We start from the raw sequence: 27,381 nt of genomic DNA on the forward strand, positions 1-27,381 counted from the left end.
AGAGTGGCAGGCAGTAGTCACTTAATTGATTCATTCCATACAAATAAACAATAAAAAGTGATTTAGTGTTTTTTGTTTAATCATTCCGAGCTTTCAGAGTTAAAAATATTGGATATGTTTTCATCCTCTGCATTCATTAATACCTAGATTATTTTACTTTCGACCAGTGGAAATCCCTTGAAGTCTTCCTCTTTTTTATACAAATCTGTTAGTCTTTTACAGATTCCTTACTGTCTGGAATAGCAAAATGTTCATCTGATACATCTCTTGTCCTAAACCCAGATCAGTTTTTTGTTATTGGAAACCTTCATATCTTTTAGTGGAAATGTCATTTCAAAACACAACCTGGGTACTAGGGAGGCTCATTGTTCCTGAGTTCATCATCATTACTAGGTTTTATGGTGAACAAAATTTGAAATACATAGCTAGTGGATAAGATTCATATGTAATAAATGTTATAGAAAGCTTTATATCATATATAACATAGATAAAATAACTCATGTCTGACTCTTTGCCACCCCATGGACTGTCCTTGGAATTCTGCAGGCAAGAATACTGCAGTGGGTAGCTGTTCCCTTCTCCAGAGGATCTTCCCAATGCAGGGATTGAACCCAGGTCTCCCACGTTGCAGGTGGATTCTTTACCAGCTGAGCCACCAGGAAAGCATGGGTTCATACTTTGGTTTGTAATTAAGGATTATAAGATTTTGTTTTGCATTGAGAATATATTTTGCAAACTTTTACACTAATACCAAAGCCAGGCAAAGACACTACAAGAAAATTGCAAATATCCTTTATGAATATCGACATTAAAATCCTGAGCAAAATATGAGCAAACCAAAGAATTATATTGAAAGGGTTATACTCTAATGACCAAGTGGGATTTATTCCTGGAATTTGAGAATGGGTCAACAGACAAAAAGGAATCAATGTGATATGTCACCTTAGTAGAATGAAGGAAAACCCCAAAATATCTCCACTGATGTAATAAAAGATTTTGACAAAATTCATATCTTTTCACAATAAAAACACTTAGCAAACTAGAAATAGAAGGAAACTTACTATGATAAAGGCCATATATGAAAAACCCACAGCTACCAACATATCCAGTGGTGAAAGACAAAGCTTTTCCACTAGAATTAGGAACAATGCCCACTTTTGCAACTTCACAGTGATAATATATTAGAGGTTCTAGCCAAAGCAAACAGGCAAAAAGTAAAATTATCTCTGTTCTCAGACAACATGATCTTGTATTTAGATAAACCCTAAACACACATGAGGTTAGAGCTAATAAATGAATTCAGCAAAGTTCCAAGAGTGAAAATCAACACATAAAAATCAGTTGCATTTCTATATACTAGCAATGAACAATCCAAAAATATACTTAAACAGTTCAGTTTACAATAGCATAAAAATAAAATGCTTAGGAATGAATGTAACCCCTGTCAAAATCTAAATGATGAAGCTTTGAAACTAGGGAGAGGTGGTGGTTGCACAGCATTGGGAATGCACTAAATGCCACCTGATGGTGCACTTAAAATGGTTAATCGTATTTCGTCTGGGCGATATTCCAACTTGTGTCGTCTTCTTGTTTCTTCCAAGCATTTTACTTTTAGAATATTTCAGTAAACACCCATACACTCATCATGTAGACTCTACTCATTAGCAGTCTACTATTCTGTTCTTTATTATTCTTTATTGCATAATGATCCTTGTTTCTACCAGTCCATTTTATTTTTTGATGCATCTCAAAGAGATTGTCAATATTAATACACTTCACCCCTGAACATTTCAGTTATATATCATCAACTGGAACTCAATATGTTTTACATATTTTTGAGTTAAACTTGCATAAATTGCATAAATTTTAAGTGTATCTTACTGAGTGTTGACAAATGCACCCATCTGTGTAACCCAAACCCCTGTCAAGGTATAGAATGTTACAGTCATCCTAGATTTCCCTCAGTCTCTTTCTTAGTCCCACCCCTACCCCACCAGAGACAACTACTAATTTTGTCCCTGCTGCTGCTTAGTTGCTTCAGTCGTGTCCAACTCTGCGATCCCAGAGACGGCAGCCTACCAGGCTCCCCCGTCCTTGGGAGAGTTTTGTCCCTACCATACAATAATTTTTTTCCTATTATATAAACATTCATATAGTTGGAATCACAGAACATTTATTCTTTCGTATAAGGCTTCTGTCATTCAACATGATGTCTTAAGAACTGATTCTTTTCAATTCAGTTCAGTCGCTCAGTCGTGTCCGACTCTTTGCAGCCCTGTGGACTGCAGCATGCCAGGCTTCCCTATCCCATCACCAACTCCCGGAGCCTACTCAAACTCATGTCCGTTGTGTCGGCGATGCCATTTAACCATCTCATCCTCTGTCGTACCCTTCTCCTGCCTTTAGTCTTTTCCAGCATCAGGGTCTTTTCCAGAGAGTCGATTCTTCACATCAGGTGGCCAAAGCATTGGAGTTTCAGCTTTAGCATCTATCCTTCCAGTGAATATACAGGACTGATTTCCTTTAGGATTGACTGGTTGGATCTCCTTGCAGTCCAAGGGACTGTCAAGAGTCTTCTCCAACACCACAGTTCAAAAGTATCAATTCTTTGGCACTCAGCTTTCTTTATAGTCCAGCTGTCACATCCATACATGACTACTGGAAAAACCATAGCCTTGACTAGATGGACCTTTGTTGGCAAAGTAATGTCTCTGCTTTTTAATATGCTATCTAAGTTGGTCATAGCTTTTCTTCCAAGGAGCCGGTGTCTTTTAATTTCTTGGCTGCAATCACCATCTGCAGTGATTTTGGAGCCCCAAAAAATAGTCAGCCACTGTTTCCACTTTTCCCCCATCTATTTGCCATGAAGTGATGGGACTGGATGCTGTGATCTTAGTTTTCTGAATGTTGAGCTTTAAGCCAACTTTTTCACTCTCCTCTTTCACCTTCATCAAGAGGCTCTTTAGTAGTTCTTCCTTTTTGCCATAAGGGTGGTGTCATCTGCATATCTGAGGTTATTCATATTTCTCCTGGCAATCTTGATTCCAGCTTGTGCTTCATCTAGCCTAACATTTCACATGATGTTCTCTACATATAAGTTAAATAAGCAGGGTAACATATATAGCCTTGACGTACTCCTTTCCTGATTTGGAACCAGTGTGTTGTTTCATGTCCAGTTCTAACTGTTGCCTCTTGACGTGCATACAGATTTCTCAGGAGGCAGGTCAGGAGGTCTGGTATTCACATCTCTTGAACAATTTTCCACAGTTTGTTGTGATCCACACAAAGACTTTGGCATAGTCAATAAAGCAGAAGTAGGTGTTTTTCTGAAACTCACCTGCTTTTTCGATGATCCAACAGATGTTGGCAGTTTGATCTCTGGTTCCTCTGCCTTTTCTAAATCTAGCTTGAACGTCTGGAAGTTTTCAGTTCACATACTGTTGAAGCCTGGCTTGGAGAATTTTAAGCATTACTTTGCTAGTGTGTGAGATTAGTACAGTTGTGTGGTACTTTGAACATTCTTTGATATTGCCTTTCTTTGGGATTGGAATGAAAAGTGACCTTTTCCAGTCCTGTGGCCACTGCTGAGTTTTCCAAATTTGCTGGCATACTGCGTGCAGCACTTTGACAGCATCATCTTTTAGGATTTGAAATAGCTCAACTGGAATTCCATCACCTCCACTAGCTTTGTTCATAGTGATGCTTCCTAAGGCCCACCTGACTTTGTGTTCCAGGATGTCTGGCTCTAGGTGAGTGATCACACCATCATGGTTATCTGGGTCATGATGATCTTTTTATATAGTTCTTCTGTGTATTGCCACATCTTCTTAATATCTTCTGCTTTTGTTAGGTCCATACCATTTCTGTCCTTTATTGTGCTCATCTTTACGTGAAATGTTCCCTTGGTATCTCTAATTTTCTTGAAGAGGTCTCTAGTCTTTTCCCATTCTATTGTTTTCCTCTATTTCTTTGCATTGATAGCTGAGGAAGGCTTTCTTATCTCTCCTTGCTGTTCTTTGGAACTCTGCATTCAAATGGGTATGTCCTTTCTTTTCTCCTTTGCCTTTTGCTTCTCTTCTCTTCTCAGCTTTTTGTAAGGCCTCATCAAAGAAAAACAACACCCAGTTGTAGATGTGACAGATGTTGGAAATAAAGTGTGATGCTGTAAAGAGCAATATTGCATAGAAACCTGGAATGTTAGGTCATTGAATCAGGCAAATTGGAAGTGATCAAACAGGAGATGGCAAGAGTGAACATCGACATTTTGGGAATCAGTGAACTAAAAAGGCCTGGAATGGGTGAATTTAACTCAGGTGACCATTATATCTACCACTGTGAGCAAGAATCCCTTAGAAGAAATGGAGTAGCCATCATAGTCAACAAGAGTCTGAAATGCAGTACTTGGATGCAATCTCAAAAGCAACAGAATGATCTCTGTTCGTTTCCAAGGCAAGCCATTCAATATCATGGTAATCCAGGTCTGTGCCCCGACCAGTAATGCTGAAGAAGCTGAAGTTGAACAGTTCTATGAAAACCTACAAGAACTTCTAGAACTAACACCCAAGAAAGATGTCCTCTTCATTATAGGGGACTGGAATGCAAAAGTAGAAAGTCAAGAGCTACCTGAAATAACAGGTAAATTTGGCCTTGGAGTACAAAACAAAGCAGGTCAAAGGCTAACAGAGTTTTGCCACGAGAACACCCTAGTCATAGCAAACACCCTCTTCCAAACAACACAAGAGAAGACTCTACACATGGACATCAGCAGATGGTCAGTACTGAAGTCAGATTGATTATATTCTTGGCAGCAAAGATGGAGAAGCTGTATGCAGTTAGCAAAAGCAAGACCAGGAGCTTACTGTGGCTCAGATTATGAATTCCTTATTGTCAAACTCAGACTTAAATGGAAGAAAATAGGGAAAACCACTAGACCATTCAGGTATGATCTAAATCAAATCCCTTAGGGTTATACAGTGGAAGTGACAAATAGATGAAAGGGATTAGATCTGTTAGAAGAGCTGAAGAGCTATGGATGGAGTCTCATGACATTGTACAGGAGGCAGTGATCAAGACCATCCCCAAGATTCTCTTTTAGACCTCCAGTTTTTTAATTCAGGCCTAAGAGAATGCTCCCAGTCCTATTACCCCCCCTCCAAAAAAAAAAAAAAATCAAATCTATATGTACTGAAATTGAGTATAGAATTGTAAGGTTTTTATTTAACATTTTCTTTTATCTGTGTCTGCTTTCTTGCATATCAGTAATCCTGGTGAAATTACTGTTTTCCTTCATCCTACACAAAATACACATAAAAGTTTCAGTAACAATCCCAATACTTTGTATATGACTACTAAAGACAGTTAAGCATTTTTAATATGCCTGTTCCTTTATTTAAAAGTGTATTTATCCATTGTCAAATATGCTATAAACATAGACATACATACACACACACACCATTGTATACTGTACTCTTTCCCTAAATTGATGCCTCAAGAGGCCATCTGAAATTTGTTGTCCAGTAGATTCTTTATAAAGAACTTGTGAAAACTGTGTTCTCTGGACATCTTGCATGTGGCCGCTATACCTGAAAATCAGTTCGGCTAGTCATAAAATCATGTCAGATGATTTCATGACAAAATTGCTACTTAAATGGTAAATTTTTTATTGTATAGCAGTTATACCTCAATTAAGTTGTTTAAAAAAATCTTTAGGTTGTGATTTTTCTTTACCTTAAATATGTTACTCCATTTTTTTTTCTAGCATAGAGTACTGGTGTTAAAAAAAAAAAAAACCTGATTTCTTGTAACTGATTATTTTTCCTAGTTCCCCTGAAGGATGATTCTCTTTCTTTAAAGTACAGTAACTTTAGTAGACTATTTCTGGATGTTGTGAGTTGTTCTGGGTTGATTCTTTCAGATATGTGATGGGCCCTTTCAATACAAAGTTTCACTTTTTTTAATTTCAGAAAAGTTTTCTTGAACTTTATGTGTTTGTTTTGTCACCATGATTTGATTTTCTCCTTCCAGGATATCTATTGTATGTGTGTTAGATCTTTTATAATTGTCTTCAGTTGATGTATTTAAAATCTTTTTAAAATTATAGTTATTTTTTTAAATTGATTGATGATTGCTTTACATTACTGGTTTCATTTCTGCCACATATCAACATGAATTAGCCATAGGTATACAGATGTCCCCTCTCTCTCGAAACTCCCTCCGTCTAACCCTCTAGGTTGTTACAGAGCCCGGTTTGAGTTCCCTGAGTCCTACAGCAAATTTCCATTGGCTGTCTATTTTACATATGGTAGTTTGTACGCTTCCATGCTGTTCTCTCCATTTCTCTCACCCTCTCCTTCCTCTCCCTGGCCCTTGTCCATATGTCTGTTCTCTGTGTGTGTCTCCATTGCTGCCCTGCGAGTAGGTTTGTCAGTACTACCTTTCTAGATTCCATACATATGCATTAACATGTGGTGTTTGTGTTTTACTTACTTCACACTATATAATAGGCTCTAGTTTCATTCATTTCACAGGAATTGACTCATGCATTCCTTTTTATGACTGAGTAGTATTCCAAATAGCAACCCACTCCAGTATTCTTGCCTGGAGAATCCCAGGGACAGGGTAGCCTAGTGCCATCTATGCAGTCGCACAGAGTTGGACACGACTGAAGCGACTTAGCAGCAGCAGCAGTAGCAGCAGCAGCAGTATTCCATTACATATATGTACCACAGCTTTTTTATCCATTCATCTGTTGATGGACATCTGGGTTGCTTCCATGTCCTAGCTATTATAAATAATGCTGCAGTGAACATTGGGATGCATGTCTTTTTCAGGTTTGGTTTCCTCAGGGTATATGCCTAGAAATGATATTGCTGGGTCATATGGTGGTTTTATTCCTAGTTTTCTAAGGAATCTCCATACTGTCTTCCATAGTGGCTGTATTAGTTTACATTCCCACTAGCAGTGCAAGAGGGTTCCCTTTTCCTCATACTTTCTCCAGCACTTGTTGTTTGTGGATTTTTTGATGATAGCCATTCTGACTAGTGAGGTGATACTCATTGTAGTTTTGACTTGCATTTCACTAATAATGAGAGGTGTTGAGCATCTTTTCATGTGTGTATTCACATCTGTATGTGGTCTTTAGAGAAATGTCTGTTTAGGTCTCTTGTCCACTTTTTGACTAGATTGTTTGTTTTTCTGGTATGAGTTGTTTGTATATTTTGGAAATTAATCCTCTGTTGGTTGTTTCATTTGCTATTATTTTCTCCCATTCTGTGGTTTATCTTTTCACCTTGTTTATACTTTCCTTTGATGTGCAAAAGCTTTTAAGTTTAATTAGGTCCCATTTGTTTTATTTTTGTTTTTATTTCCATTGTTCTTGGAGGTGGGTCATAGAGGATCTTGCTATGATTTATGTCGTATTCTGCTTATGTTCTCTGCTAAGAGTTTGATAGTCTGTGGTCTTATTTAGGTTTTACTCCATTTTTGAGTCTATCTTTGCATATGGCATGAGAAAGTGTTCTGATTTTGTTCTTTCACACATAGTTGTCCAGTTCTCCCAGCACTGCTTATTCAAGAGGCTATCTTTTCCCCATTGTATATTCTTGCCTCCTTTGTGAAAGATAAGATGCCTGTAGGTGTGTGGGTTTATCTCTGGGCTTTGTATATTATTCCATTGGTCTGTACTCTGTGCCAGTACCATGCTGTCTTGATGACTGTATGTTTGTATTATAGTCTGAAATCAGGTAAGTTGATTCCTCCAGCTCCACTCTTCTTTCTCAAGATTGCTTTGACTACTTGGGGTCTTTTGTGTTTCTATACAAATTGTGAAATTTTTTTGCTCTAATTCTGTGAAAAGTGCCATTGGTAATTTGATGGGGGTTGCGCTGTATCTATATATTACATTTGATAGTATAGTCATTTTCACAGTATTGATTCCTCCAGCCCAGGAGCATGGAATATCTCTCCATCTGTTTGTGTTGTCTGTGATTTCTTTCATGAGTGTCTTGTAGTTTACTGTACACAGGTCTTTTGCCTCCTTAGGTAAGTTGAAATCTAGTAAATACGTTTCATCTCTTCCTTCATTTCTTTTTGATTTTTAGTTTCCCCTTTCATCTTTTACCTCCTTTCAGGCATTATCTGTGGTGTTCTTTCACTCCTGTGTTTCTTGTAATCTTCATTACTGAAATGATTTTTCTTTTTACTTCTAATTCTGAGTTCTCTTGTCCCATTTCTTCATTTTTGGTTCTGGTTTATATTATTTAACTCTTTTAGCATATTTGAAATATTATAGTTTACCTATTTTATGGGTATTTCTGCCACATCTTTATTATCTATAGGGATGTAGTCTTCCTTTTTAAAAATAATTTTGTATGGGAGTTTCTGTTCCTCATTGTTTACATGAAATTCATGTTCCTTTACTGGAGAAGGACAGGCTAACTTAGGAAAGTTTTCCTAATTTCATGGCTTTAGGTTTGCCTTTTTCTGTTTAATGTGAAGTATTGACAAATATGGGGATTACCTTCTTATGTATTCTGGTTCTGGTGGACCTTGTTGACTTTTATTATCTTTTTTTAAAATTTATTTTTAATTAAAGGATAATTGCTTTTACAATATTGGTTTCATTTCTGCCATACATCAACATGAATTAGCCATATATATATATATATATATATATATATATATATATATATATATATATATATATGTGCCCTCCCTCTGGAAACTCCCTCTCTCCTCCCACCCTTTCACACCCCTCTAGGTTGCTGCAGAGCTTAGATTTGGGTTCCTGAGTCATATAGCAAATTTCCATTGGCTGCCTATTTTATGTGTGGTCATGTATGTATTTCCCTGCTGCTGTCGCCGTTTGCCTCACCCTCTCCTTCCTCCCCTCTGCCTGTGTCCGTAAGTCTGTTCTCTGTGTCTGCATCTCCATTGCTGCCCTGCAAATAGGTTCATCAGGACCATCTTGCTAGATTCCACATATATGTGTGTTAATATGTGATATTTGTTTTTCTCTTTCTGACCTACTTCACTCTGTATAATAGACTCTAGGTTCATCTACCTCATAATACTGAGGTATTCGATGTGTTCATTTTCCCAGCAACTTACCCTCTCAGTGTGGGGCTTGTTTCCTAGGTGGGAGTTTTGAGAGTTCATTTTCAGCCCCTTCAGATTTTACTGCACACTACTTGAATCACCTGCAGTTAAGAGTGGGCAGACCCCTCCACTTCCAGGTGGTTGTTCTCAAGCAGATTTGCTGAGTTTTGAAGTGAGTCTTTACGGATTACTTTGGAATACTTAGGATCATTACATACCCTGCTGTTGCTGTCAAAGAAGCTGATGCCATAGCTGCTGTCCTAGCTGTCAGTGCTGGTGGTATACCTTATACTTAGTTTTGTTTTTCATGCTGTCTATGGGTACAGGGCTTGCTGTCCTGGTAGCTCTGCCATGCTTTCTATGTGTGTTTTTGGTTTAAAAAATTATGGTATTGCCATCTTCCCCAAATCACCAAATTAATGCCTCCCCAAATTAATGTTTATTTTTTCCACCTGTCATCTCTAGATCCTCAGACAGATTCTAAACTGCCTGAAGGGCTGTCAGGATCTCACACAGACTGGCTCACATTAAATGTTGGAGGGCGGTACTTTACAACCACACGGTAGGTGCACATGCACGTGTGTGTCAGTGTGGTACTATATGCTGTCTGTCCTTTCCTTCAGAGTACTGATTTCCTTAGAAGATATTCCAGTGCTGCTTAAATATACTGTGTGATTTGAAACCAATTTTTAGAAAGATTTTTTTTAAGAGTAGAAAAATGGCTCATAAGTCATTCCAGAGAAGGCACAAAAAGCATGAATTTAGCATTTTTAGAATGTGTTTTTAAAATATTGAGCAATATACTTGTAACACAAGTAAGAAAATTAACAACATTGAAATTTTAAGACACAACTGCTTATACTAAAGGGATAAAAACAGCCTACTTTAGAGCATGAAAATTGTGATATAGTTGCGTGCTAGAGGGATAAATTAGCATTGAAATTAAAGTCAACTAAATCGATGTTTAAATCAAAGGAAGTGCCAGATTAGAAGAGATTTTGATAAATGGCAACTTACTGCACATTTTTGTCTCCCAGCATCACTCCTCCCAGGTTATAGCATGCATCTTTTTGAGAGAGCAGCTGAGATCAAGTATACTCTTGACTTAAATATGTTTGTTTATAAAGACAAATGGAGAAATCCATTTTTTTCCCTGAATTCTTAGGAGCACTTTAGTGAATAAAGAACCCGACAGTATGCTGGCCCACATGTTTAAGGACAAAGGTGAGTGCAGTTCATAATTTTCCCATTTTGCGTCTAGCTATATTGACTTTATAAACTCCTGTCCTTCTGTACTTTTTAATGGTATTGGTAATAATCTGTACAAGAGTAAAAACATACTGGTATGCTACACAGTTTCCTTCCTATGAATTTCTGACTTTATTTTTTGCTTATGGGGGGGCTATCTTCATTTTGTTGGCCCCACAGGTGTCTGGGGAAATAAACAAGATCATAGAGGAGCTTTCTTAATTGACCGAAGTCCTGAGTACTTTGAACCCATTTTGAACTATTTGCGTCACGGACAGCTCATTGTCAACGATGGGATTAATTTATTGGGTAAGTTTTCAATGTAATTCCCTATATTTTTGTAAGTTTGGGATTTATACTTTCTTTTTAACTAGCTTAGTGTAATTATTTTCATCAAGTAAAATTATCTTTTTCATTTTTAAAACTAAATGCTTTTATGTGTGTATGAATATATATTGTTACAGAGGTATAGCCACAGGTAAATGGCTTTTCACGTATGTATATAACCCATGAATTCCAGTTTGGGATTCTAAATAGACTTGGAATGTATCAGTAAGCACTCTAAAGGATTTTATTGTTCTTTTAAAATCTTATTTGTTTCCTTTCTAAGCTGTTCTCTATTTGTTTTTGGCTGCGCTGGGTCTTCGTTGCTTTGTGTAGGCTGTCTCTGGTTGCGGTGAGCAGGGGCTCCTCTTTGTGGCAGTGTATGGGCTTCTCGCTGCGATGGCTTCTCTTACGTGGAGCACAGGTTCTAGGAGCCCTGGCTTCAGTAGCTGGGGCACTTGGGTTTAGTTGCTTCATGGCACATGAAGTCTTCCTGGACCAGGGATCAAACCCGTGTCCCCTGCATTGGCAGAGAGATTCCCCACGTTGCCACCATGGAAGTGCCTGTTCTTTTTAAAAATTGCATTATCAGCGTGACTTGGATTTGGGTTATGGACCTTCCCATTATATTGAGAAGTAAGGTCAAGAGAGGAAATTGTACTTTGGAATCATAGAATTGTATTAAAATCTTGATTCTACAACTTACTACAAGATTAGCCTGGGGACAGTCTGAGTCCCCTTTGAAAACTGTTAAAAATATTCTCACCTCAGGACTTCCTTGGTGGTCCAGTGGTGAAGACTTTTTCTTCCAGTGCAGGGGCTGTGGGTTCAGTTCCTGGTCAGGGAATTAGGAATGCTGCACTGCGTGGGTGGGACAAAAGACTTTTAAAAAGCACTCATCCCTGACTGTATAGTGAGATTCCTGTTAACGTTCATGATGACAGTGAACATGAGAATCCTTATAAAGTAGTTCACAAGCCTCTGCCAAGTGACAGAAGCCAGTCTATCCTGTGGAGTGGTGGGGAAGGTGGTGATCTTAGGGCAGTTTGTTGTCAGGGAGATGTGTGGACTTAACATTCCAGAGCAGTGATTTTTAAGGAAAAACTGAAAATCTAACGTTTTATGCAAAGTCTTCTGACTTTTAAAATGCTACTCCGCAAACACATGAGAATAAGCCTGGGGGATGTGAGCATACAATCCTGATGTTGTTGAATGGCATAGGAGTTAAACATGTGGACTGGAGTCAGGCAGTTGTCGTTCAGTCACTTAGTCGTGTCTGACTCTTTGCAGTCCCATGGACTGCAGCATGCCAGGCTTCTCTGTGCTTCACTATCTCCCGCAGTTTGCTCAAACTCATGTCCTTTAAATCGATGCCATCTAACCATCTAATTCTCTGTTGCCTCTTTTGCCTCCTGCCCTCAATCTTTCCCAGCATTAGGGTCTTTTCCAACGAGCAGGCCCATTGCATCAAGTGGCCAAAGTATTGAAGCTTCAGCATTAGTCCTTTTTGAATATTCAGAACTGATTTCCTTTAGGATTGACTGGTTTGATCTCCTTGCTGTCCAAGGGACTCTCAAGAGTCTTCTCCAGCACCACAGTTTGGAAACATCAGTTCTTTGGCGCTCAGCATTCTTAATGGTCCAGCTCTCACATCCGAACATGACTATTGGAAAAACCATAGCTTTGACTATACACACTTCTGTCAGCAAAGAGATGTCTTTGCTTTTTAATATGCTGTCTAGGTTTGTCATAACTTTTCTTCCAAGGAGCAAGTGTCTTTTAATTTCATGGCTGCAGTTACCGTCCACAGTGATTTTGCAACCCAGGAAATAAAATCTGTTTTTATGGGACAGTGGGACTGGATGTCACGATCTTAGTTTTTTGAATGTTAAGTTTAAAGCTGGCTTCTGTACTCTCCTCTTTCACTGTCTTCAAGAGGCTAATTAGTTCCTCTTTGCTTTCTACCATTAGTATGGTATCTGAGGTTGTTAATATTTCTACTGGCAATCTTGATTCCAGCTTGTGATCATCTGGCCTGACATTTTTCATGAGGTACTCTGCATAGAATAAACAGGATGATAATATACAACCTTGACGTATTCCTTTCCCAGTTTTCAACTCGGGTTCTAACTTGCTTCTTGACCTGCATACAGGTTTCTCAGGAGGCAGGTAAGGTGGTCTGGTATTCCTATCTCTAAGAATTTTCCACAGTTTGTTGTGATCCACATAGTCAAAGGCGTTAGTATGGTCGGTGAAGCAGATATTTTTCTGGAATTCCCTTGCTTCCTGTATGATCCATCAAATGTTCATAATGCAATGTCTGGCAATTCCTCTGCCTTTTCTAAACCCAGCTTGTACATCTGGAATTTCTAGGTTCATGTACTGCTGAAGCCTAGCTTGAAGGATTTTGAGCATAACCTTACTAGCATGTGAAAGGAGTGCAACTGGCACTGCCCTTCTTTGGGGTTGGAATGAAAACTGACCTTTTCCAGTCCTGTGGCCACTGCTGAGTTTTTCAGGTTTGCTGGCATAGTGTGTGTGGCACTTTTACAACATCATATTTTAGAATTTGATATAGCTCAGCTGGAATTCCATCACCTCCACTAGCTTTGTTTGTAGGTAATGCTTCCTAAGGCCCACTTGACTTCACACTTAAGAATGTCTGGCTGTAGGTGAGTGACCACGCCATCTTGGTGATCTTGGTCATTAAGACCTTTTTTGTATAGTTGCCCTGTGTATTCGTGCCACTTCTTCTTAATCTCTTCTGCTTCTGTTAGGTCCTTACCATTTCTGTCCTTTATTTTGCCCATCTTTGCATTAAGTGTTCGCTTAGTATCTCCAGTTTTCTTGAAGAGATCTCAAGTCTTTCCCATTCTATTGTTTTCCTCTATTTATTTGCATTGTTCTCTTAAGAAGGGTTTTGTTTTCTCTCCTTGCTGTTCTCTGGAACTCTGCATTCAGCTGAGTATATCATTCTCCTTCTCCTTTGCCTCTCGCTTCTCTTCTTTCCTCAGCTATTTGTAAATCCTCAGACAGTCACTTTGCCTTCTTGCATTTCTTTTTCTTTGGGATGGTTTTGGTCACCTCTTCCTGTACAAACCTCCATCCTTAGTCCTTCAAGCACTCTGTCTACCAGATCTAATTTCTTGAATCTATTTGTCACCTTCACTGTATAATCATAAGGGACTTGATTTAGGTCATACCTAAATGGCCTTTTGGTTTTCCCTACTTTCTTCATATAAGTCTGAATTTTGCAATAAGGAGCTCATGATGTGAGCCACAGTCAGCCCCAGGTCTTGTTTTTGCTGATGAATAGAGCTTCTCTGTGTTCGGCTGCAGAGAACGTAATCAGTCTGATTTCTTTATTGACCATCTGGTGATGTCCATGTGTAAAGTCATCTCTTATATTGTTGGAAAAGGGTGTTTTGTTGTGACCAGTGTGTACTCTTGACAAAACTCTGTTAATCTTTTCTCTGCTTCATTTTTAGTCCAAGGCCAGATTTGCCTGTTAACTCCAGGTATCTCTTGACTTCCTATGTTTACATTCCAATTCCCTGTGATGAAAAGGACATCGTTTTTGGTGTTAGTTTTAGAATTCTTATAGGTCTTCATAGAACTCGTGAACTTCAGCTGCTTTGGCATCAGTACTTGGGGCATAGACTTGGATTATTGGGGTGTTGAATGGTTTGCCTTGGAAACCAACCGAGATCTTTCTTTGAGTTTTGAGATTGCACCTAATTACTGCATTTCAGACTCTTGTTGACTACGAGGGCTAATCCATTTCTTCTAAGGGATTTTTCCCCTCAGTTGTAGATGTGATGGTCATTTGAATTAAATTCTCCCATTCCAGTCCATTTTATTTCACAGACTCCTGATATATCGATGTTCACTCTTGCCTTCTCCTTCTTGATCACCTTTAATTTACCTTGATTCATGGACCTATTCTGAGTTCTTATGCAGTATTGTTCTTTATAATGTTGGACTTTAGTTTCACACCAGACACATCCACAACTGAGCATCGTTTTTGCTTTGGCCCAGCTGCTTCACTCTTTCTGGAGCTATTGGTAATTAATTGCCCTCTGCTCTTACCCAGTAGCATATAGGACACCTTCTGACCTGGGGGGGCTCATCTTCGGGTGTTACATCTTTTTGTCTTTTCATACTGTTTATGAGACTCTTGCAGCAAGAATCCTGTAGGGGTTTGCCCTCCCTCCTCTAGTGGACCCCATTTTGTCAGAACTCTCCACTGTGACCCATCCATCTTGGATGGCCCTGCACAACATGGCTCCTAGGTCCATTGAGTTATGCAAGCCCATTCACCATGATAAGACTGTGATCCACAAAGGGGCACAAACTCTATAATGAAATACGAAGCACTCAATAACTTGCATTGTTATCATATTAAATTTATATTGCCTACCCAAAGCCAGTGTTCTTTGACAACCTGGAGGGATAGGGTAGGGAGAGAGCGGGGAGGGGGATTCAGGATGAAGAGACCAGTGTATACCTGTGGCTGATTCATACTGATGTATGGCAAAAACCATCAAAATATTTGTAATTATCCTCCAGTGAGAATAAATTAATTAAAAGATGATATGGGTTGACCCTTTCATCTAGCTCCACAATGACTCATATTCCTCTTGATCTCTTTCATTCTTTACCTTCTGCCAATGATAGCTCTAAGCTTCTAGCCTATGTTTCATTTCAGCCATTCTGCTGTAATAATTATAAAAATAAACAGTGATCTTTGCTTATACAAATCCTTATCTTTTCACCACCTGTATCCCTCTGCCACTTTTCACTTTAATGGGCACCCTCTCCTCCTGAGAACATTTAAACTTAAGCTTTATATGGCCAGTGGGCTCCTTTATGTTTCCCACTTTCATTTTTCCCTGTCTCATTGATAGCATTTCATATCCTACCTGCCTAGGAAACAACATTGGAAGTGTAAATATTTCCATGCTCCCTCAGACCTCAGCAAGGCAGGCTGTTCCCAAGCTGGGCCTGTTTTCCCTTTTTTGTGTTTCCCAGCCACTGTTGTTATTTATTCAGTTGTTCAGCAAACACAGAGTTCTCTAGTGGATTCATTTGGCTTCACTTTGGTGCATGCGATTATTCGGATTGGCCAAAAAGTTCATTTGAGTTTCCATGCACATATAGAAATCCTGAATGAACTTTTTGGCCAACCCAGTACTTGCTTTAAAATGATCTCTAGTTAACATATTTGTCTTTCTCCTACTTTTATTTCTTGCTTTTCTAATTTGTATATTCATTAGTGAGTATTTTTTTACCTTCATGATTTCCCCTTGTTCTCTACCTTTAATGACCTTCAGTTTTTCAATAAATCATCTTTCTTTACTTGTATTTGTCTTGAAAATCCTCTCCCTGACTTAAATCATCTTTTCTCTGCCTCCTTGCTAAATCTCACCTCAATCCAGTTATTTTTTTAGCCTGAGAACTTTTCTGGCATTTCAGTGTTTATTTAAGGTTTCTGAACCCTAATTTAATAAAATAATTAGTGATCTCAAATGTAGAAAACTATGTAATTTAAAAGTAATCAAGGTGTGGTCGTCTGTTGAGGACCAACCATGTGCCAAGCATTTGAGCAGAGAATGTATAGATGATCTCTTTCAGTAATTCTGACAACTCTGTGAGGAAGGTGATAGTATCCCCGTGTCACAAATGTAGAAACTTTAGAAAGAGATTCAGTAGCTTCTCTAAGACAAAGCACAGAACTAGAATCTTGTTATAATTTATTTTTGGCTGTACTGGGTCTTCACTGCTGCATGGGCTATTCTGTAGTTGCTGTCTGCGGGCTTCTCATTGCAGTGGCTTTGCTGTCTGCGGGCTTCTCATTGCAGTGGCTTCTCGTTATGGGTCACAGGCTGTAGAGCCTGCAGGCTTTAGTAGTAGCTCATGCGGCACATGAGCTCTCAGTAGTTGTGGCTCCAGGGCTCTAGAGTACAAGCTCAGTCCTTGTGCCACATAGTCCTAGCTGCTTCGCGGGGTATGAGATCTTCCTAGACCAGGTATTCAACCTGTGTCTCCTCCATTGGCAGGTGGATTCCTTACACCTGTGCCACCAGGGAAGCCCCCGAGCTGGGATTTAAATTCAGGTCATGTTGTGCTAAAAGAAAAAGCACTAAATATTTCTTCCTGTTCTCAGCTGTCCAATTTTGTGTTTATAAGACTTTTCTGGACGTTTTTGAGATTTAGTTCTGAACCTCAAAGCAAAAAAAAAAAGTCCTTACCGCCTTCCCTAGGAAGTTCTGATTTACTCAGAAAATCATAGCCCACTGAAAGCAAGGCTGTCTGTGGCACCCTTTTCTGGTGGTTCTTTACCTGGGGAAGAGTGGCGAGTGGCTGGCCCTTCATGAGGACTAAGGAAATGAAGCCTCCTTGGTATGGATGAAAACTGTTCCATCAGAGTGGCCACCTGAGCACTGTGCTAACAGTCATGTGACTTGTGTTTTGCAGTTGGAATACTGAGGGTGGAGCTTGTTATTTCTACGAAGATCATTTGTTGTTCAGTTGCTAAGTTGTGTCCAACTTTTTGGGACTCCATGGACAAAGATTATACCCTTCTCAAATAACTGTTTGGTTTTCCTATATCTACCTATAGTTACCCTTATTACCTTTGAACTATATGAAGGGGAGAGATTACATCTCTTATTTCTATGTGATTTTTGCATCTTTAGTAGTTTTTTTACATGTAGACTCAGAAAACTGAATGGCTGAGGTCCTCATTTGAAGGAAAATTGATTTCCAAATTTATTCCCACCTAATCTAATGAAGATGTTTATTGACAGATGTGAGAAAGTACATATACCAAGCCATGTAGAGAAGGTACAGATTTTTTTTTTGCCAAAGAAAAGTAAGTGATAGATAAGATCTGTTTTGTCATGTAGAAATCATTTGTTAAAATTTGTATTATTAAAGTATAGTTGATTTACAATGTTGTGTAAATTTCTACTGCACAGCACAGTGATTCAGCATACCTACATAGACATTATTTTTCATATTCTTTTCTGTTATGGTTTATCACAAAATACTAACTATACTTCCCTGTGCTAGACAGTAGGACCTTGTTTATCCACTCCATGTGTGATAGTCTGCATCTGCTAATCCCAAACACTGAATCCTTCTCTACACATTCTCTCTTCCCCCTTGGCAAACCACAAGTGTGTTCTCAATGTCAGTGCATCTGTATTTTGTTTTTGTAGATAAGTTCATTTGTGTCATATTTTAGATTCCAAATATAAGGGATATCATATGATACTTGTCTCTTCTCTGTCTGACTTAATCTCACTTAGTATGACAATCTCCAGGTTCATCTGTGTTGCTGCAAATGGCTTTATTTCATGCTTTTTTATGGCCGAGTAGTATTCCATTGTATATGTGTACTACATCTTGATCAATTCACTGTTGAAGGACATTTAAGTTGTTTTCATGTCTTGTCTATTTTTGAAAAATTTTTTTGGAAAAATATTTGACAGTGTTGTGCTAGTTTTGGGTATACAGCAGAGTGATTCAGTTTATATTTACATCTCTCTTTTTCAAATTGCTTTCCCATTTAGGAAAACATTTAGGAAAAAAATTGTTATCCCATTATAGGATATTGGGCAGAGTTCCCTGTGTCATGTAGTAGGTCCCCACTGCTAATCTGTTTTAAACATAGCAGTGTATACATGTAAATCCCAAACTTCCAGTCTGTCAGTCTCCCCATCCCTCCCACTGGCAACCATAAGTTTGTTCCCTAAGTCTGATAGTCTGCCTCCACTTTGTAAATAGTTCACCTGTATCATTTGTTTAGATTCTACCTGTAAGTGACTTCATACGACATTTGCCTTTCTCTGTGCTTCGCTCCAGTATGATAATCCCCAGGTCCACCCATGTTGCTGCAAGTGGCATTATTTCATTGTTTTTAATGGCTAAGTAATATTCTACTGCATGAATGTACTACATTTTCTTTTTTGTTGTTATTTATTGTTTAGTTGGCGTAGAGTTGCTTTACACTGCTGTGTCAGTTTCTACTGTACAGTAAAATGAATTAGTCATACGTATATCCCTTCGTTTTTTAGGATTTCCTTCCCATTTAGGTCACCACAGAGGTCCCAGTAGAGTATGCTGTGCTACATAGTAGGTTCTCATTAGTTTCTGTTCTACACGTAGTACTGTACATATGTCAATCCCAACCCACCCTCAGTTCGGTCCACCTCTCTTTTTTCCCCTTGTTATCCATGTTTGTTTTCTGCATCAGTGTCTGTTTCTGGTTTGCACAAAAGATCACCTATACCATTTTTCTGGACTCGACATATATGTAGAGTCCAGTTTTTCTCTGACTTCAGTCTAAATGATAGTCTGTAGGTCCATCCATCTCTCTGCAAATGACACAGTTCAGCTCCTTTTTATGGCTGAGTAATGTCCATTGTGTATATGTACCACATCTTTATCCATTCATGTTTTGTTGTCATTTAGGTTGGTTTAATGTCTTGGCTCTTATAAATAGTGCTGCCATGAACATAGGGGTGTATATGTCTCTTTGAATTATACTCTTGTCTGGATGTATGCCTAGGAGTGGGATTGCCAGATCATATGGTAATTCTGTTTTTAGTGTTTTGAGGAATATCTGTATTTTCCATAGTGGCTGTACCAATTTGCATTCCCACCAACAGTGTACAAGAATTGCTTCTTCTCCATACCCTCTCCTGCATTTGGTATTTGAAGTACTTTAATGATGGTCCTTCTGAGCAGTGTGAGATGATAACTCATTGTAGTGTTGATTGCATTTTTTCTAATACTTAGCGATGTTGAGCATCTTTTCATGTGTCTGACAGTCTGTATTTCTTCTTCGGAGAAATGTCTGGATCTTTGGCCCATTTTTTGATTGGGTTGTTTATTTTTTTGTTATTGACTTATGTGAGCTGTTTGTATATTTTGGAAAGTAAGCCCTTGTTTGTTGCCTCATGTGCAAATATTTTCTCTTGCTTGATAGGTTGTCTCTTTTTTTATGGCTTCCTTTGCTGTGCAGTGCTTATGTTTGATTAGGTCCCATTTGTTTATTTTTGCTTTTATTTCCATTGGTCTTAGGAGACTGACTTAAGAAAGCATTGGTCCAATTTATGTCAGAAAACGTTTTATGTTCCCTCCTAGGAATTTTTATGGTGTCATGTCTTATGTTTAAGTATTTAAGCCATTTTGAGTTTATTATTGTATATGCTGTGAAGGGTGTATTCTAACTTAATGATTTACACGCTGATGTCCAGCTTTCACAGCACCAGTTACTCAGGAGTCTCTCTTCTCCCTTGTATATTCTTGCTATCTTTGTTGAAGATTAATTGACTAGAGGTGTGTTGGTTTATCTCTGAGCTCTTTTTTCTGATCATTGGTCTATATATCTGTTTTCATGCTAATACCATGCTGTTTTGATTATTGTAGCTTTGAGTATTATCTGAAGCCTGGCAGTTAAGCCTGCTGCATGGTTTTTTTGTTTTTTTCTTTCAGTATTCCTTTGGCAATTCTGGGTCTTTTATGGTACCATATAAATTTTAGGACTCTTTTTTTCTAGTACTGTGGAAAGTCTCATGGGTAATTTGATAGCGATCATACCAACCAGTCCATCCTAAAGGAGATCGGTCCTGGGTGTTCATTGGAAGGACTGATGTTGAAGCTGAAACTCCAATACTTTGGCCACCTGATGTGAGGAGCTGACTCATTTGAAAAGACCCTGATGCTGGGAAAGATTGAGGGCACGAGAAGGGGACAACAGAGGATAAGATGGTTGGATGGCATCACCGACTCAATGGACATGGGTTTGGATGGACTCTGGGAGTTGGTGATGGACAGGGAAGTCTGACGTGCTGTAGTTCATGGGGTCACAAAGAATTGGACACAACTGAGTGATGAACTGAACTGAACGGTAAATCTGTGGATTACTTTGGGGAGTATGGCCATTTTAATAATATTAATTCTTGCAGTCCATGAGATTTTGACATCTTGGTGATCTTTGAATCACCATCAATTTCATATATGAATGATGGAAAAAGTCTTTTACCTCCTGTTCATATTTATTCTTAAGTATTTTATTTTGTTTCAGGCATTTTAAAAGGGATTTTTTTTTTTTACATTCACTTTTTGCGTAAAGATGTGCAGCCAGTTTCTGTATGTTAATTTTTTATCCTGCTACCTTGCTGAATTCATTTTATCAGTTCTAGTAGCTTTTCTGTGGAATTTAGGGTTTTCTAAATATAGTATCAGGACTTCCCCAGTGACTCAGCAGTAAAGAATCCACTTGCAGTGCAGGAGCTTCAGGAAATGTGGGTTTGATCCCTGAGTGGTGAAGATCTCCTGGAGGAGGAGATGGCTACCCACTCTAGTATTCTTGCCTAGGAAGTCCCATGGACATAGGAGCCTGGCAAGCTACAGTCCTTTGGGCCACCAAGAGACAAACAGGATTGAAGTGTCTTACCACGCAGGCACATATGTTCTGTCAATTCATCTAAATATAATGACAGTTTTACCTCTTCCTTTCCAATTTGACTATCTTTTATTTCTTTCTCTTGTGTGTTTGCTATGACTGGGACTTCTATGCTATGTTGAATAGAAGTGGTAAGAATTGGCAACCTTGTTTTATTCCAGATTTTAGTGGAAGGGTTTTCACCTTTTCATAAAAGTTGAGTATTATACTGGCTATTTATAACTATTGTCATAAATAGCATTTATTATGTTGGTATATGTTCCCTGTATACTCAGTTTGGTGAGAGTTTTTTTTTTTTTATTGTGAATGGGTGTTGAATTTTACCAAATGTGTTTTCTGTATCTATTGAGATGACCGTGTAGTTTTTGTCTTTTCTTTTTTTGATGTAGTGTGTCACACTGGTTGATTTGCATATGTTGAGCCATTCCTGTGACCCTGGGATGAATCCAAGTTGGTCATAGTGTATGATCTTATTAATATGTTTTGGATTCGGTTTGCTTTTATTTCAGTGAGATATTTTATCAAATATATTGGCCTATAATTTTCTGGTAGTATCTTTTTCCTGGTTTTGGTATTTGGGTGATGGTGGCTTCACAGAATGTCTTTGAGAGTGTTTCTTCCTCTTCGGTCTCTAGGATGAGTTTAAGAAGGATCAGTATAAGGTCTCCTTTGATGTTTGGTCAGCTTTGACAATGAAACCATCTGGTCCTGGACCTTTGTGGGTTTTTTTAAAAATTACAGATTCTATTTCATTTGTAGTGATCAATCTGTTCAAATTATCTACTTTTAGATTCAGTTTTGGTAGTCTTTCGTTTCTAGAAATCTGTCCATTTCTTCTCCATTGTCCAATTTGTTGGCATATAGTAGTATTCTTTTATGGTTCATAGTATTCTCTTAGGTTTTAATTACTACAGTGTCCATTGTTATTTCTCCTTTTTTATTTCTTATTTTATTTATTTAAGGCTCTTTTCTGTGAGCTTGGCCAGAGCTTTGTTGATTTTGTTTACCTTTTTAAGGAACCAGTTCTCAGTTTTATTGATTTTTTTTTTCCTAATGCTTTTGTAAATCGCTGTTTTATTTATTTCCTGTCTGATCTTTGGGCTTCCCAGGTGACTCAGTGGTAAAGAATCCGCCTGCCAATGCAGGAGACGTGGGTTCACTCACTGGGTCGGAAAGATTCCCTGGAGAAGGAAATGGAAACCCACGCCCATATTCTTGCCTGGGAAATTCCATGAACAGAGCAGCCTGGTGGGCTGCAGTTCCTTGAGTTGCAAAAGAGCTGGATTATACTTAGTGCCTACACCACAGCAACAAGGACAACAGTTTGATCCTTATTGTCTCCTTCCTTCTGCTGACGTTAGGTATTGTTTGCTCCTCTTCTGGTTCTGTTGCGAGGTGTTTGAGGTTCGCCTGTTTTTGAGGAAGGCTCGTTTTACTCTGAGCTGCTTGGCTGCACCCTGTAGCTTTATAGTTATGTTCTCATTGCCATTTTTCTCATACTTTTTAACTCCCTCTTTGATTTTATCATTGAACTGTTAGCTTTTAATAACATGTTGTTTAGTCTCCATGTAATCGGTTTTTTCTCATTTCTTTTTCTGTGGTTGATTTCTACTTTCATGTCAATGTGTCAGAAAAGATGCTTGAAATAATTTCTGTCCTCTTAAATGTGTTGAAGATTCTTTTTTCCCTCTATGTTATCAGTCCTGGAGAATGTTCCATATGCATTTGATAGAATGTGTATTCTGAGTTTTCTAGACAAAATGTCAATGTCTAGAAAACTTAAAGATGTCAGTTAAGTCTTAACTGTTCTGTCATATCGTGTAAGACCTCCGTTGCCTTTTGGATTTTTTGTCCAGAACGAGTGTCTGTTGATGTGAGTATGATGTTAATATCTCCGCCTATTATTATATTCCTATCAGTTTCTCCCTTTATGTCTGTTATTTGTTTTATGTATTTTAATTCTCCTAAATTGGGTGCATATGTGTTGATGAGTATAATATCTCCTTTTGTCATTATGTATTGTCCTTCTTTATCTTTCTCTGTGGCTTTCTTTTAAAGTCTATTTTGTCTGATACGAACATTGTGTCTCCCACTTTCTTGTCATTTCCATTTTCTTTCCCTCACATTCAATCTATACTTGTCCTTTGCCCGAATGTGAGTATCTTGTAGGCAGCCTATTGTAGGCTTTTCTTTTTTCAATCCAATCTGCCACTCTGTTTTTTGATTGGAGCATTTAGTCTGTTGATGTTTAGGATGATTATTGATAAATATATATTTATTAGTATCTTAAACCTTCTTTCCTGGTTGATTTTTATATTTCTTTTCCTTGTCACTTTTCCTGTTGTGGTTTGATGATTTTCTTTTGCAGTACGGTTCTGTTCTTTTTGGTCTTTGTACATCTATTCTACATTTCTGATTTGTGGTTACTCTGTTTTTCAAGTGTGTTAACCCCTTATGTGTACTTCCTTTTGAATGATTGCCATATAATCTCAAAGACATTCCAAAAAAAAATCTACATTTTCTTACTTACCTCTCCGCATTTTATGATTTTTATGTCCTCTTGTACATCTTCATGTTTATCATTTTGCTATTCTTTGTGGTTATCATCACTTTCACAAAATTTGGTAAGTAATTTAATTTCCAATTATGATTTTTTTCTTTCCTGTATATTCTTGCTTCCCTTCTATTTATAGAAGACCATTCAGTATTTCTTTTAGGATACATTTTGTTGTTGTTAAGTCACTAAGTCATATCCAACTATTTGCAAACCCCATGAACTGCAGGAAAGCCAGGCTTCCCTGTCCTTTACTATCTCTTGGATTTGCTCAAATTACTGTCCATTAAGTTGGTGAAGCCATCCAACTGTCTCAAACTCTGTCGCCCCCTTTCTTCTTGCCCTCAATCTTTCCAACATCAGGGTCTTTTCCAATTAGTATTGATATATTATTTTAACTTTTGCTTGTCTGAGAAATTCTTTATCCTGCCTTCTATTCTAAATGATAATCTTGCTAGTTAGAGTGCCCCAGTTTGCAGATTTTTCCCTGTCAGGATTTTGACTATATCTTGCCATTCCCTTCTGTCCTGCAACATTTCTGAAGAGAAACCAGTTGATAACCTTACACAGATTCCCTTATAATTAGTGCTTTGTTTTTCTCTTGCTGCCTTCGGAATCTTCTCTTTAACTTTTTAATAAATTTATTTTTAATTGAAAGATAATTGCTTTACTTATATTCGTTTGGTTTCTGCCACACGTCAGCATGAATTACCCATAGGTATACATTCTCCTCTCCCTCTTGAGCCTCCCTCCTATCTCTTCCCACCCTTTCCCACCCCTCTAGGTTGTTACAGAGCCTCAGTTTGAGTTCCCTGATTCATACAGCAAAGTTCCACTGGCTGTTTTACATATGGTAATGTATATACGCTACTGTGCTACTCTACATTTGTCTCACCCTCTCCTTCCTCTCCACACCACCCATGTCCATAAGTCTGTTCTCTGTGTCTGCATGTCTGTTGCTGCCCTTAAAATAGGTTCATCAGTACTATCTTTCTATATTCCATAAATCGGTGTTCATATAAAATATTTGTCTTAGTGTGATCTGTTTGGGTTCATGTTGTTTGGGATCCTCTGTACTTCCCATACCTGCATATCTGTTTACTTCTTTTGGTTTGGGAAGTTTTCAGCTATAATTTCTTCAAATAAAATTTTGATCCCCTTTTATCATCCTGTTCCATTTTGAATGTCTATTAGGTGTACACATTGGTATGCTTTATAGACTCCATAGGTCTCTTAAATCGCTTTCTTTTTTTTTTTTAATTTGCCTTTCTTTTTGCTCTTCTGATTGGGGGATTTCCATTATTCTATCTTGCAGATCATTTATTTGTTCTTCTTTATTATTCAACCTGCTGTTCATTGCTTTTAGCTCAGCTTTCATTACAGCAATGAGTTTTCTGATTTTCCTTGGCTCTTCGTTATTTTTTCTGGTTCCCTTTTATATTAATCTGTATTTGTATTGGTAACCTTTCTTAACTCCTTCGGTGTTTTCATTATGTCTTTGTTGAACTCAGTGTCTGTTAGACCGAAGAGGTCTGTTTCATTTTTCATTCTTTCAGGGAATCTTCTTGATCTTTTAATTGGAGTGGTTACCCTGCATCTACATTTACTTGAGTTTGTGTTGCTCGATGAGTTTAGGAGAAACAGGTATCTACTGTGGCTTTGGGGTCTATTATTATGTGGGAGCATCCTGCGTAGCTTGTGTGGGTTTAATATTTTTGGTGTGAGGACTGATTTTCATATGAAAGCCTGCTGCCTGTTTCCTCAGTCAGTGCTTACTGTTATCTCCTTGATAAGGGGGTGTCACTGGTGTGGTGATTAAAGCCTGCACAGGATGTTCGGGGGGCCCTCCTCTTTGCGGTTTCACAGCCCTCTCACGGGTAGGGTCTCCTCCCTACTTGTTGGAGTGGAAGCCCACAGATGTGTTTCTGAGCTGTGGTGCAAGGTAGTTGATACTGAAGCACTGTTGGGGAAGGGAACCACCGAGTATTGCTCTGCTGGAGCTGTCCACTGGGGAGTGTGTTCTGTAGTATAATAACCTGTCACTGTTGTGCAGGCTCACAAAATACACTGTTGTTGGCATTGCCCTCTGTCCCACGTCCATTGTGGGAATGCAGGCAGTCAGGGCTGGCGTCTCTTTTGCTGTGTGTTCACAAAGCCACAGAGCAGATCTGCCAGCAAAGATCCACTGAAGTGAGATATGAGGACTGCTGTGGTTGTGCCCCTGGATGCACTGTAGGAATGTGGAAACAGTCCATACTCTGGTCCAGCCTCCACATGTATGTGCCCACAAAGCCCACAGCTGCTAAGGCCAGCGCCATCCCAGCCATGGGAGTACCTGCTGTCCAGTTGGATGTTATGTAGGTGCTGAGTTTATGAAACTGGCGACCGTGATGTAAATCTCCACAGCTGCGTTTCAGCCCCGCCTGTACCTCTAGGCAGTCCACTGGCATGCCCCCAGAGCTACTAGAGGTAGTGCCAAGTCAGCTGAAAGCACACAGAGGAAGAAACGCCAATGACTGGCCTGTCCCTCGCTTCCTTCCTCTTTAAGACAGGCTTCCCTTCTATGGCAGGCCTGAAATTCTTCCACATACCCCAATTTCAGCCTATACCATGCTTCAGCCCCTTCAGGCTGTCTCCACACAGCCAACCCCAGTCCTCTCCTGGGTCTGTCCTTGAAACTCAGGTTTCATCACTCAACCACTGCCCACACCAGCAGACTCATATCTCAGGGGAGCACAGAGTGGTGACCCGGACCATCTGTGCAGGTCTTTCTGTGTTCTGCCTGCTGTATCCTGGCTGCTGCACTCTCCTCCAATCCTCTGTTGTTGTTCAGTCACTAAGTTCTGTCTGATTCTTTGCGGCCCCATGGACTATAGCAAGCCAGGCTTCCCTGTCTTTGACTAGTTCCCGGAGTTTGCTCAAACTCATGTCCATTGAGTCAGTGATGCCATCCAACCATATCATCCACTGTTGCCCCCTTCTGCCCTCAATCTTTCCTAGCATCAGGGTTTTTTCAGGTAAGTTGGCTCTTAGCATCAGGTGGCCAAAGTATTAGAGCATCAGTCCTTCCAATAAATATTCAGGGTTGATTTATTTCCATTAGGATTGACTGGTTTGATCTTCTTGCTCTCCAAGGGACTCTCAAGAGTCTTCTCCAGCACCACAGTTTGGAAGCATCAAGTCTTCAATGCTCAGCCACCTTTATGGTCCACATGGTCCAGCTCTCATACATGACTAATAGAAAAGCTATCAGTTCAGTTCAGTCACTCAGTTGTGTCTGACTCTTTGCGACCCCATGAATCGCAGCACACCAGGCCTCCCTGTCCATCACCAACTCCCGGAGTTCACTCAGACTCAAGTCCATCGAGTTAGTGATGCCATCCAGCCATCTCATCCTCTGTCGTCCCCTTCTCCTCCTGCCCCCAATCCCTCCCAGCATCAGAGTCTTTTCCAATGAGTCAACTCTTCGCATGAGGTGGCCAAAGTACTGGAGTTTCAGCTTTAGCATCATTCCTTCCAAAGAAATCCCAGGGCTGATCTCCTTCAGAATGGACTGGTTGGATCTCCTTGCAGTCCAAGGGACTCTCAAGAGTCTTCTCCAACACCACAGTTCAAACGCATCAATTCTTCAGCGCTCAGCCTTCTTCACAGTCCAACTCTCACGTCCAAACATGACTACTGG

At 39.1% G+C, this 27,381-nt stretch overlaps 1 protein-coding gene across 1 annotated transcript in view; it reads left to right on the forward strand.

Annotated features, from left to right (window-relative positions):
- Positions 1–27,381, forward strand: part of KCTD9 (potassium channel tetramerization domain containing 9) — an 82,483-nt gene that overhangs the window by 16,436 nt on the left and 38,666 nt on the right. Inside the window, exons 4-6 of the mRNA XM_069575966.1 lie at positions 9,562–9,658; positions 10,262–10,320; positions 10,525–10,653. Of these exons, the coding sequence (XP_069432067.1) occupies positions 9,562–9,658; positions 10,262–10,320; positions 10,525–10,653 (285 nt within the window). The remainder of the gene's footprint in view (positions 1–9,561; positions 9,659–10,261; positions 10,321–10,524; positions 10,654–27,381) is intronic.

This window comes from Ovis canadensis, chromosome 2 (assembly GCF_042477335.2).
Source record: "Ovis canadensis isolate MfBH-ARS-UI-01 breed Bighorn chromosome 2, ARS-UI_OviCan_v2, whole genome shotgun sequence".
NCBI classification, from domain to species: Eukaryota; Metazoa; Chordata; class Mammalia; order Artiodactyla; family Bovidae; genus Ovis; species Ovis canadensis.